This window comes from Humulus lupulus, chromosome 9 (genome assembly GCF_963169125.1).
Source record: "Humulus lupulus chromosome 9, drHumLupu1.1, whole genome shotgun sequence".
Classification (NCBI taxonomy): Eukaryota; Viridiplantae; Streptophyta; class Magnoliopsida; order Rosales; family Cannabaceae; genus Humulus; species Humulus lupulus.
The window spans coordinates 185288023-185302494 of NC_084801.1; the positions used below are offsets into that span (position 1 = coordinate 185288023).

The 14472-nt window shown below is 29.7% G+C and overlaps 1 protein-coding gene across 1 annotated transcript; it reads right to left on the reverse strand.

The window, feature by feature from the left end:
• Window positions 1-1135: 1135 nt before the first annotated feature.
• Window positions 1136-3750, reverse strand: LOC133801642 (phospholipase A1-IIgamma). The gene is made up of 2 exons (XM_062239890.1): window positions 2959-3750; window positions 1136-1856 (listed from the first exon to the last, which is right to left on the reverse strand). Exons 1-2 carry the CDS (start codon window positions 3637-3639, stop codon window positions 1254-1256), a joined length of 1284 nt encoding a protein of 427 aa, XP_062095874.1. The 5' UTR covers window positions 3640-3750; the 3' UTR covers window positions 1136-1253.
• Window positions 3751-14472: the final 10722 nt, after the last annotated feature.

Consider the following 14472-nt stretch of genomic DNA (forward strand, 5'->3'; position numbering starts at 1 on the left):
AACCCATTCTTGGAACTCCTAAATGCCTACCCCATCAAACCCAAATCGAGCATACACCGAACCCCATCGACCATGCATCTGGAACTTCTTAATGACACCCCATCGAACCAATATCGAGCATGCATCGAATCACCATTGAGCATGCACCTGGATCCCTTAAATGCTAAACCAAGCCCCCCATCAAACCAGCCTCGAACCCCTATCGAGCAACCTCATGAAACCCAGAAAAATGCCCAGCAATTCATTCTACCATTCCCACTACATTCCATACAAAATCCCAACCAGAAACAACAATCCATACACAAAACCAAAAAAAAATTACACAAACAATCCTATACTTTAACACTAACAAATCAAATGAAAAATATGTCAAGAACTTACCTTTGTACACTTGAATCTCGTGGGTTTTGGTCGAGGTCGACGGAGACGAGAGATGCAAGATGGAGAGACAGAGACTTTAGTTTTAATGGAAGCTTCGAAAGGGAGATGCAGCCCTTTGGTTTTTATGGCATGGGGGTTCGACAGAGATTTTGAAGGGAGGTTGACGGAGGCACGGTGGTTCGACAGCGGCGAGACAAGCTGGGTTCAATGGGTTTCGGGCGGGGGAGAGCTGAACCAAGAGAGTGAGAGTGAGATAGTGGAGAAAGAGAGAAAGGAGAACCAAAAGTCGGGGTTGTGGCAGGGGCATTTTTGGTACTGTAAAAAACATTAGGATTATTTTGAAATGATCAAAGAGTCTAGTAATTTTTTGACTTAATACCCCTCATAGAGCATAAAAGTTCAAATTTCCCTTCTCAAATATATATATATATAATAGGGATGGTTTTTTTGGTAGTGTCCCACATTAAAAAAGTACGTGAACTCATTCAACAATATATAAAAGCATGGTTTACTTCACTCATCATCCTCCAAAAGATTTTCTAGCATCTCTTTTATATTTTCTAACAATATAATTTTATATATATAAGTTACTAAAATTATCTTTAGCTATATCTCCAATGAACAAGTGCAAGTTTTAATATTGAGGACTTCTCATGAGAAGGGTACTTCGCTTTTGATGATTTTAGTAAATATATTGTGTTTATTCACATATATATATATATATTCTTTGATTTCGTATCCCTACATTAAATCCAAATCCAAATCCAAATCTTTCAACATAATAATTAGTTTTCTTTTATCCCTACATTAAATCAAAGCTCATACATCATCATTCCAACAATAGTACTTATAGGAAAAGAAAAGAAAAAACATCAATCATCTTCCTCCTCATGATCCATCAACCTCCAAGAACCATCATCTTGTTGAACCATTCCCTTATTCTTCTCACATCGCCAAGAACCCGGGACAAGATACTCGTCCTTTAACGCATCCATACTCTTGTTCACCAAAGCAATATCTCTATCAACTTCCAAGCGGAACCCTCCTTTGCTCCCTTGCGTCCCCGCAACTCCATGCAAGTAACCCTCCAAATTGTGCCAACTCGAAACGCTTCCGGGGCTCTTGAGGTACTTGGACTTGCGATTGTCTATCTCCAACTCTTCTCCCACGTCCGAGAACCCAATGAAGGGATAGTTTGGGACGATATCTGAGGCGTTTCGAACTCGCAAAGCTCGAAGATCTCGGTAGGATGAAAATAGCTTCTTGAAATCACTGTCTCCGACTCGAGGGCTGGCGAAGACGAAGACAGTGACCGGACATGTCGCAGTGGACATAGTTGGCTTGTTGTATCCGTTGGCCAATATGTCCACTGCGTTTAGAGTAGCGATTGCGGCGCCCAAGCTGTGGCCGGTGATGGTTATGCTGATTTCTTCGTTCTTGTAGAGCTCAACTAGTCTTCTGATCTCATTAAGAACCTGATAATCATATGTTGACATAGCAGTTTTATGAGTAAGATGAACTTTGACATTTTCAGCATCTGTATCAAATTAAGCATACAAATCTATATGGAGAGGGATATTGTTGTTAAATTAGTTAATTAGGAAGGTAAAAATAAAATAAAATAAATGGTTTACTTTTTTTTGTTTTGTTATATTTATATAAAAAGAAATAATGTTGTTATTTGACAATTTAAGGGTGTCTAATATTATATAAGTTAGGTGACACCCTATAATTGGTTTAAAATACATCATAATACTTATTAAATTAAAATGTGTAGAACCAAGAATAGATTACACCAATAATATTAGAAAAAATTACATAAAATACTAATTTTCGTTAAAAAATTATGTTTTTACGGTCAAATATTTTTTTTTTCAATTTTATAGTTTTAAGGAAATTTTTACGGTTTTGTCTTTTTTTTTTCACATTGTTTTTATTTATTTTTGTGTATTTTTACGTTGATTTTAGGTTTTTATTTTATGTTTAATTGGTCTAGTGAGTTGTTTTAAAATTACTTTCAAATTGTTTTTCCTAAAAAGCATATTTTCGTAATTATGAAACTTTAAAAATCGTATTTTTGAAAATTTAAATGTATATTTTTTAAGAAAAAATTAACAACCATAAAAAAGTAAAAAAAAATGTATTTAAGAAAAAAAATAGCAACCGTAAAAAAATAAAAAAAAATAAAAAAGTATTTAAGAAAAAATCTTATAATATTATGCTATCTTGATGTGGGACTTCTCTAGTACACCTTAGCAATACTCTAAAAAAATTGAAATATATATGTAAGAATATTGTTGTAACTTATTTAATTAGGAAGGTATAAAAAAAATAATAATAATAATTGGTTTACCTTTTTTTTGTTGAAACCTTATAAATTTCAAGTAACTTTATAACATTGAAACCTTTTAAAATTATATTAGAAAACAGAATAATCTCAAAAGAATTTTTTTTCAAGACTAAAAAATATTTTATCTTTCTTTCTCCAAATCTTTTTTCTCATAATCTATATCCCTTAGAATATATGAAAACAATTCAAATATATATATACACACACATATATTCATTAATTATTACCTGTTCTCTGGCACTAATTTTATTGAATTGAGAACGAGGATCATCAGAAGTGTAAATGGAATACCATCCTTGATGAACCTTAGGATCACCACCATAATCATCACCAAGAATCTTCAAAGGTGAAACCAAATCAAACTCAAAATCATTGATCCACTCCAATGTTCGTACAGTACCTCTCCAAGAAATCACAATATCCCTTCTTCCAAGAGCAGCCTTTCCTTCATCTGTGGCCACAGCCACATAGCCCATCCAATTCGATTCCTTGCTCCAAGCCTCTCTAGACAGAGACCTTATTAGAAAAGCATCTGGCACATTCACATGAGAAGTTGCATACAAGAATTTGGTCACACTGTACTCGAAGGGGTTGCCTTTCACTAGGCCAACCTCTTCGAAGAAGCTCTTCCTACCGAAGCGACTACTCCCAGCGAATTTCGACGCTTTCTCAGTGTCGAAAGCGTCGTACGATGCTTGAGCCATTTCTCCATAGTGAATTATGTATCGCCTGAGATCTATGTTGAGAGGGTCCAACAAGTCTTTCCAGTTGTTTTGGCCACTCAGATATCTCCATTTTTTGGCTATGGTGTCCATTTTGTTGTAGTTATTGGTAGTGTTCTTCGTATTCTTCTTCTTTTTCTTCTTGCCAAAGCACTTTGGGAGAACGAGACACTTTCTTATAGACATTGATGAGATTGATGTTACTTCTTCTTCTTCTTCCTTCGAATTATCATATGACCCAAGAAAGAGTTTTACTCGTTAAGAGAATAGAGCCAAAAATATATAAGTAGTTTTTGAGGAAAATAAATCAATGCTACCTAACATATATATACCCACTAACTAAGCCCACCAAGGTAGTAACTTTCGGTTTTCTTATAGTAAAACTCCCAATCATTTTAGGAGATAATGTATAATTCAAGTATGTGACATCATAATGATAATAATTCAATTGTGTGATCTTGTTGGATTTAAGTACAAAAAAACCCCTATTAAATATGAAAATTGCTTAAGTTAATCAGTGATGCCCAATTAACACTACAAAGAAGTCGCATATCGATGTAATCTAATATCAGCTATCGCATAACTTAATTTAATAATTAATATTAAAGAATTGTTAAGGGATACTACTAGTGTCCAACACCACAAGGAGATAGCATACCACTATTGATGCAATCCAATATCGAATCTCATTTATTTGAATTTAATAAGTATTATGATATATCGTTAACTAATCATAAAGTGTCATCTTATGTGGTGTTGGGCATCTTAAAATGACAAATAGCAACAATTTTAGTATTAGAGATAGCTAACAAATTATAAAGTGTGATATTGAATAAGTGTTGTACAATAGCAACACATTATTGATGCTTGAAATTAATTAATGTACAATATTATAAGCATATTATTTTTAATTTTGTTTTAAAGAAAAAAATATATATGAGAGTTGAAAAGTACACGCCTTTGTTATACCCTCTTATTTAGACGTGTGAATTTCTAACTGTGAGTAGTCTAATAGTAAATAAAGCGTGCCAAATTAAATCAGCTATGAACAGTAAGAAGTTTAAAGCTTAATTTTGTCTCTTCAATGCTTCAAGCATGGTGTATCTGTTTTTTCATTGCTTTCAAAGTTTCCAAAGTTTGACGCAACGAACCAAGACTAGCCAGATATATATATATATATATATATGTACATATATATATATATAATATTTACATGTCTTGTTTGACATCTCTGATCACTACACTATAGCTTCTTGTCTTATTTATATATATATATATATATGTGTGTGTGTGTGTGATTATAAATAATAATGTCCCACATATTAATTCTTGGCGTTCAAGTTATATATTGTGGCTCAAGTGAAACATCTCAATTTTTTGCTATGTAATGGTGTTATTTGGAATTTTATTTATTTTATATATATATATATATAAATAAATGTTTACTGAAGTTGGTTGTCATTGGAGAAAAACTATTATATATGTATAGTCTGTTTAAATTGGGTTTTATCCCAGAAAACTCGATGACTTGTTAAAAATCATTAAGGGTGAGATAATTTGTTTTGATGCAAACTTTAGGTAAAGCTGTTTGAAGTGTTAGTCTTTTTCTCTTTCTTGGTTTATGATCATAAACTTTGCTTTGAAGTTACATAATTAAATATGCATGTTTTATATACATAAATATATATTTATATAACAGAGTCAGAGCTTATTATAATAAAGTGTGAAGAATTCAAATATTACAATAGCAAAAGCTTAACCCAATGGAATGGAAAGGTGCGTATGTGACAAGATATGCATATAACATGCTAATATTCTTTGATTGTTTCTCTAAAGAAGAAAAAAGAAAGCATATAATATTCTTTGCTGAGATTTTCAGTTTAATTTTGTGAGGTAACTTTTAAAAAGAGAAGAAAACCAAAAGAATAATACAGACTCGGATTATTGTTTCTTTCTAACCGAATAAAATCAACTATACTATATATGGGAAGATGTAAATATAAACACACAAGATTTTACTTTTTTGGTCTTCATGACAAAATGTAATCTACTTTGAATCTCTCAACATACTAAGCTCTCAAGTTACAAGTTAAATAAATTGCACTCTATTTCATTTCTTATCACAGGGAAAGTTACGTAGCGGCACTACTTTTGTTCCTAATGATAAGAGCGTCTCTAAAATTATAACTTAAATATTTTTATACGACGATGTATGCTTTAGTGATAGCACTCATCTTACTAATTTTTTGAAATTTTTGAATAATTTATAATGTCGAAAACATAATTAATCAGTTTCACCGTACGCATATAAAAAAACAGGCACGCGAACTAATTATTTAAAACATGTTTTCAATATTATAAATTATTCAAAATTTTCAAAAAATTAATGAGATGCTTCCTATAGCTATTGTTTTATACAAAAAATAGATTATAATTTCTTCGCTATCGAAAATAGATTCGTTCCTACTAGTAATAGGACAAAAGTAGCGCCCCCAACATAGAATTGCCCTCGTAACATATTATAACATATACTTACTATTTTGTTTTTAGGCTTTAAGTATTTATTGAACCATTAAGTTAGTTATAATTAATTATTATTGTTAATGTTTTTCTATAGGCCTAACCGAACTAACCGTCGTGATCATCCAGTTATATACAACTTACTCAAAAAGTAAGATGTTATATTTTATGGATAAAAGTATTATTTTGTTAAAGTAAGATATAATATTTTATGGATAAAAGTATTATTATTTCGTTAAAGAAAAAGTTAAAGGAGTTGTTTAGTAACACTTAAAAAAATAATTTTTTATTTAATTAATTAAAATTTTAAAAATTAAACATTAAATATTGTTTGGTAATTTTATTTTTATTTATTATTTTAAAAAAATTTAATTAAAATTCATTAAATTTTGAAAACAAAAAATTTTCGCTTTCAAAATTTTTTTAAATCATTTTTTACTTTTTGTTTTTTTTTCTTATCTTCTTCAAATCAACACCTCATATTATATTGTTAAACAAAAAATAAAAATAAAAGTATTCAAACATATTTATTCTTTTTTGTTTTTAAAAACAAAAAACTAAAATAGTTATCAAACATATTTTTATTTTTTTAAAATAAAGAAACAAAAATAAAAATTTTACCAAACACAGCCAATATGAAGAAAACCGGATATATTGAAGGAAACGAAAAATTATATTAAGAGAACTGAATGATTGATTAGGGTTTCTATCTTTATAATTGAAGTATAAACTATAAAATAATGAAAAGTTCTCCAAATATAAAATTAGAAAAAATGATATGCAAATTGTAAAACATATAATTACAATAATTTATGTCTAAAATAAAGGGAGAACAATTAACAATAACTTCTCCCTTACAATAGGAGAAAATGCACTCTTTCTGACGAAGGAAAGACTGTTATTGAAACCTCTCTTTTCCTTATAAGAGAACTCATTCTCTTTTTATCTTTGTTTCTTGGCATTCTTGCTCAAAATCAGATGGACTGCTACTGCATTTGACTAAGTTTCTTTTCTTTACTTTTTATGACATTTTTTTCCTACGGATTTATCTAACAAATCCACAAGTGACTTTACTTACAAATTCTCCCACTTAATAAAGTCATTTTTGTAGAAATTCTTCTACATTTTTCAACTCCATGCTTGCTTACGTTTCTTCTAGATAGGCCAATAGATATCGACACCATGTGAACTTGTCATTGTTAATAAACTTTGTTCGAATATGTGCTAGATTGTCTTTCATGTGATAATATTTTGTATATTTGCAATTCTTCAACTTTCTCACAAACGAAGTAATATTAACATGTATGTGTGCTTTGTCATCGAGGGAAATACTTGAAAATATTTCCCAACTTGTGCTTTGTCACAGTGCAAAATTGTCACAAAAAACTTAGACGTATACATTTGCTTACGCGCATATGACCACTAGAATTACAAAATGTTTATGCCAATTCTCCTGATTTTTATTTTAAATTCATTTTTATTATTTAAAGCATATTTTTAATTATTTTCTATGTTTAAATAACGTTTAAATTATTTTTTAAATAAAATATGAGTTAACCAATAGAAACGTGTCACGTGTTCCAAATAATTCTTAACACCACTTAGTGGAGTTTTGTGGTGACGAATGCAACAAAATGATCATATTTGGTAGTTTTGCAACCAAAAATAAAGTTTGAGCATATAATGAAGTATATAAAATAAAAAATATTGGATATTTATGCTACAATTACCCCATTCTTAAATAAATTAAATTTGAATAAAATGCAATTTAATAACCCCATATAGCTAGCTAATAAGTAATAACAAAATTTTGATCATTTTGCTATAATGTTAAAATAAAAATGAGGAGATCTTCTTGCTTAGATATGATAGTTCATAATTGGGCCAAATGGGCTCTCAGTAATGACAAGGAAAGTAGCTATAGCATTGAATGGAATCCATAGAAGCTAGTAGGTTGTTTAGTTGTCTATTCTGGTGGTTGGGCTTGTTTTAGTTTTTTGGAAGCTCTTTCTTTTTGTTGTTTTCTTTGAGGCTTTTTGCCATAGTCATGATTGTACGTAGTAATAGAATTTGTTACCATAGGTGACTATGTTAGTAAATCATCACAATTGTTGGTTCAATTCTCGAATCAAATTAGTAACCATTGGTAAATGGTGAATGGTGACTAGTAAAATCAATATTTAGTTTACAAAATTAAATGTTAATATTGTACTAAGCATCTCAACTCTTATAATACTTTGTTATCTCTACTCATGTGACAAATGACTGTTTTTTTATAGGGGATTTTTGTTCTATTATTATCTAAATATAAATATGAAGAGTTTTAAATGCTTCAACCTGTCCCTAATTTCTAGTGGTGATTTTCATTTGAAATTATGCATGTTTGATTGATTAATTGGTTTGTTGTGTATATGTGATGAATATATAGGTTCATTTTAATTTTGGAGATATTATAGAACTAGGAAAAATGTTGTCCAATTTTTTTTAGATTTAGTAATATGAGAATTATGCACGTGTTGACTCATTTTTTCATCAACTCGCATAGAGCAACAAATGAAGAGTTATTTTATGTGTAAAATCTCAAAGTGGAATCCCAGTCGTGAATAGTGAACCAAAGAAAAGAGAAATAAATATAGTAATAAATGAAATAGGCAAATATTTATAGTGATTCGGCCCAAAAAATATGACCTACGTCTACTTTAGTCAGTATTATTCGTAATGAACTTTGAACCCTCAAGAATAAGTACACTGAGTTTGAACTTGTTCTTGGGGGAGTTACAGTAATAGAGAGTAGGAGCTCTCTCTAAAAATGAACAATTACTAACTTGTTTTTCTCCCTTATTACATTTCGATTTGCACTATTTATAGCCGCGGAGATGGGAAGAGCTAACAGTGGCAACTTGTTTCCTAATCATGCTAATTTTTGATACACTTGGATGAAGGCAAGCTTCTATCTCACAAAAAATGGTAATCTGACGTGTTCATTTAGAGGTTGAAGGCGCACTCTGGTACGAGAGAAGGCTCGGGTGGCAAGGGTCATTGGTGAGCGGGGAGGATCCCTAGCGACCAGCTAGGACACATGGCGACTAGCCGGGGCCTGTGGTGTGTACTTGATTGGCTAGCACGGCTAGCTAGGGCCCTTTTCTCCTTACAATTGGCGCCAACGTAGCCATTTTGGGATTATTTGGCCTCATGCAATGGGAGAAGTAAGACGGCTCTCGCGAGATCCTCCTCTTTCTAAGTGTTGGGAGAGTGGCGAGGGTCACTCCTCTTGGTAACTGTTGCGTCTTGGCACGTCATCGCTTCGCGGGCCGCCACGTGACAGTGTCAAATTTTGGGTATAAAAACATGTTTGCTAGATTGTTTGAACACAATTTTGTATTATGTGTTGTATACATGTAAATTTTAAATTTGAGAAATGTGATAGAAATATGAGAAATGCTGTCTAAATTTTTTTTAGATATATTTTTTTCCTTTATTTGCTTGTCAATTAGGTAGATCATGAACCTAATTGTTAATATTTGTTGCTTTATTTATTTGTTTTCTTTGTGTGAAGCTTGACAGTAGATAGAAATTGGATGTTAGTGGATTTAACCATTTTTCTTATATCTCGTTGATTTCATCAGTCGTATACAATGATGTATTGTTGAAATAATTAAAAAATATATTTAAAATAATAAGTTAGAAAAAATCTAAATATATATATAATTGATACTTTAAAATATAAATTTAAAGCAAAATAATACCTCATATTTTAAGTAAGTATAATATACCTCATATTCTAAGTAAGTCCTTGATAGAGGTTACAAAATCAAGTCCCTAACAAGTGATTCTACTAAAATAACTCTAGGATATATAAATAAATACCCCAAGAAGTACTGAAGTATTATCCTTCTCTTCTTCTTCTTTTTAAGAGAAGTTTTATCTTTTCTTAGATTGTTTGTAATTAATTTTTCTCAAACTATATAGTCAAGCTATTATTATTATTATTATGCGCTGATGTTGTTTATTTACATTCTGAAGTGGTGAATGTATTCCAATTTTATAATTCCTTGTTTTCAAAATTACAATCATTTTGATGGGAATTTGTCTTTAGAGGGCATTTTAGGGTCGTAGAATTTCTGGTCAAATAATTGGAGGATAGCAAATTTGAACAAAAATAAATAGATCGAGAAAAAAATTTGTGTGATAACATCACGGGAATTTCGTACATTTATACAGGAAAATGACATCAAACATGTGACTATATCTAACTTAATAAATTATATGAGAATTTAAATTTTCGTCAAATTGAGTTGAATTTTGTTAAAAGTTAAATAAACTTTCAAACATTATAAGACTAGACTAGACATAGAGAAAGCAGACAAAACAACATTTTTATATGAAAAAATCATTATCCAAAATTCACTAGAACTAACACTGAACATCCCTATATGAAGATTTAATCAAAATCTTTATTTAGCCTAGCTCATAGGTAAATTAAATCTTTATTTTGATTAAATCTTCATTTTCTACCGAGATCATAGGTAAATTAAAAATAAAAAATAAAAATTCAACACAAGATACCTAATTCGATCTATTTTAAATAATGTAGCCTAGCTCTATTTAATAGATAAACAAGACAGGACGACAAGACAGTAAAGTAACTTGCCCTAATCTGGTTTGTCGCACTGTGTTTATAAAATAAATTAATACTAAATTTTTTCACTTTTCCCTTCAATTTTTATGTTAAAAAACTAGAATTTCAAGGCAAAAATTTATAATCCGTATATTATTTTGCATTTAGGTTCTTAATTGTTACCTGACATGTGATCACTGACAAGTCAAAGAATGCAAAAAAATCCAACATTTTGGATACTATAACTTACATAAGATATTGTGATTATCATCTTCTTTAATAGTCTCAAAAGTGACATGAAGTGAAAACTTGGCATATATATTAATCATTATTTGGTAGTGTGTAGCTTATAACAAAGGACCGTTGTTCAATTTTTATAGAGTCAAGGGACATTGAGCAAATTGCATGATGCGTGCGCCAAAATTTTACAAACCTAATTAAGCTACATTACATTTGCATATGCATGGATTCACATGTCTACGTTACCATGCTAGTTACTATATATATATATATAACTGAATCTTTCACACGTACGAGACAATATATAAGATCATTGCTATACTACTTATTATTAGGTGCAAAAGCCTAAACCTAACTAACCTATTTCTATATATACATCTAGCTATTCTAAATTATGTCAAAGATATGAATTTGTGTGTTTTTTTTTATTTTAGGGCTTATAAACTTTTGGATACTTGATTTTTTCTTATTTTTTGTTTAGGTTTTTTGTATTTTGACAAATTACTTTTTAGACTTAAATTCGATTTTTTTTTGTGGCAATGAAAAACTTGATTGAAAAAAAAATATAATGTCACACAATTTAACAAAACTAAATATCTCGTAGAAAGTCAGGGATAACGTCTAACCAAACAAGTTGTCTATCCATCTTAAGAGTATACATTGCTAATCCATGAGTAGTCACATTGGTTGAGCGACGAACATGGATTAATGACACCCCTGAAAATCTAGATAACATACTTGTTATATTCTCTTCCAAGGACCCAAGGTCATTCAAATAAATCTCTAAATTCAATTTTGATGACAAACAAATGGAATATAATAACAATACAGTTGTTAGGCAGGATAGCTTGTACTAGCTTTTGTTTTGAATTGTTAGTTTGATGTGTTTTTTTTATTTTAGGGTTTATATATTTTTAGATTCTGGATTTTGTTTTGTTTTTTGTTTAGATGATACTGTATTTTGACAAATTACTTTTTAGATCTTATATTTTGTAAAATAATTCAAATTAATCAAATTCAATTTTGATGACAAACAAATTGAATATAATAATACAATTGTTAAGATAGCTTAGATTTTATTTTTAATTATTAGTTCGGTGAATTATTTATAATATTTTAAGATTGTGTTTTCGAGATACTATTAAGACACATATTTACTCATGCTTCGTTGGCCTTATGGCATAAAAGGATAGGATATGATGAGGACCACCCATGTATATTATATACACACATACTTACATGCTTAATTTAAAACTATATATATGCGTATATATTATATATATATATATATTGTAAACAAAATAATATATTTATTATCACATAATCCACGTCTGCTAATGTTTTATATTAATTTTTAGTTTTCTTAGAAATATGGCTACATAGCTCCACATATTAATTTTTCCCATATTGTTCCCAAGTCACAACCCCACCTACCACCACTAAAGTGGACAAAGCCAGTTTTCCCACGGATTCACTTATAGTTGTTATTATATATACTGACAAAGGTGTGTTACTATGAGTTCGAACATTATTATTATTTGTACCTCGTTGGCTATAAATATATATATAATGGTACAACAATAATCGATTATCACTTTTTTTTTTAAAAAAAAGAAGAAGAATTGGAGGAAGGACTAGTAAATTCACATAGTTTTGAGATATAAATTATTACTGAAAATTCATTGTATATAATATGTACAAGAATGTTATATATCTTACCCTAATCAAATGACTCACTCTTAATTAATTATGATATCTCGAATTAATTATTATTCGATAATTGTTAAGGGTTATTACTGATACTCAACACTACAAAGATATATTATATTGCTATTAGTGTAATTTAATATCGACATCTACTTATTATTTGAATTTAATAAGTATTACAAAGTGTGACTAACTAATTATAAAATATCATCTCATATAGTATTGGATACTATAAGATCTCAAATCCCAAAACCCTAATAATAATGTTCGTGTAAAGTTTGAAATCTCAAGATTATTCTAAAATTGACCTGATAATAAGAACTCTCGATTATAAAGTGTGATTAACCAATTATAAAATATCATCTCATATAATATTGGATACTTTAAAATCTCAAATCCCAAAACCCTAATAATAATGTTCGTGTAAAATTTGACATCTCAAGATTATTCTAAAATTGACCTGATAATAAGAACTCTCGATTAGGGCAACATTGTGGAATAAAGGTATGTAATTAGAGACCCTTTAATAATTGTTTTCCTCTAGTCATTTTCAGATCGCTAGTACCCATGATGATCCTAATTTCTTAGCCTAGATATAGTTAGTACATAGAATTATAGTAGTAACAGTCTTTTATAAACCTAATAAAACCCTAACTTTAACAAGTTTGCAATTGAAATGTACAGGTACCAAAACAAAACCCTACTAGAATGATCATGGATTCTCTCCAACTCTGTTAATTTTCACTGTTCAGCTATCGACATCAATTGGAAATATTGAAAGTGATGTATCAATATATATGTAATCACTCACTCACCCCCTTTTCTCTATTATTGTCCATATTTGCTAACTGCCCCTCTCACCTAACTCTTGTCTTACCTAATGAGCCAGCAATAAATGTTGCATAACATACTTACCTATTGAGCCAGCAATGTTGCTTATTTATATATGTATATAGGAGGAGATTTTAATAAGGGCTTTAATTTTTGTAATGTTTGTTTTTTTGTATTATCTGTTTAAATTTTGTGTTTTGACAAATTATTTTTTGGACTCTATGTTTTGTAAAATGGTTAAAATAGAATCTTAAACCCAGTTTTGGTCAATGTTTTCTCAACTAAAATCACAAATAATTTACCAAACTAACAATTCATAACAAAAAAAAAAAGCATTCTGCTTAAAAATTGTATTCTTATATTTAATTTTTTCTTCATCAAAATTGAGTTTAGGGTTCTATTTTAACCATTTTACAAAACATGGGGTCCAAAAAGTAATTTGTCAAAACACAGGGTCCAAACAAGTAATGAGACAAAATACAGGATCCAAAAAAATATAAATCTTTCTAATAATGTGGATGTTGCTACTATCAGTAGTGGCATTTCTATTTTTGATATGTGAAAAAATTATAACCTAATTTTTTTATATGACGAATTACATTGTAGTTATTGCGGTCATCGATCCCGCCAATTTTTTATAAATTCTTAATAATTTATATAGTGCCGAAATCAAGGTTAAAAAAGTCAGTCTTACATGCGTAAAAAAAAAAAAATAGGCACGCGTGCAGATGATTATTTGAACCATGATTTCGATACTGTAAATTAGTCGAAATTTTTAAAAAATTATTAGGATACTTGCTATAACTATAATATACACCATCATATAAAAAAATTAAGTTATAATTTATCTACATACCGGAAACAAAAGTACTCCTACCAATAAAAACAAAGACATGCCCCTATATAAAAAAATTTCTATACCCATATACTTAATTAATAGCAGTACAGTCTGTTCTAAGGGAAATAGTCACCCATTTCTTGAGTTTTTTTTTTCGGAGGTGATCCATTTCTTGAGATTTACTAAATAAATGCTCTCAACAAAAGTACGAAATAAACATTACGATTTTCACATATTAAAATCTACACTTACTAATGAGAAAAAA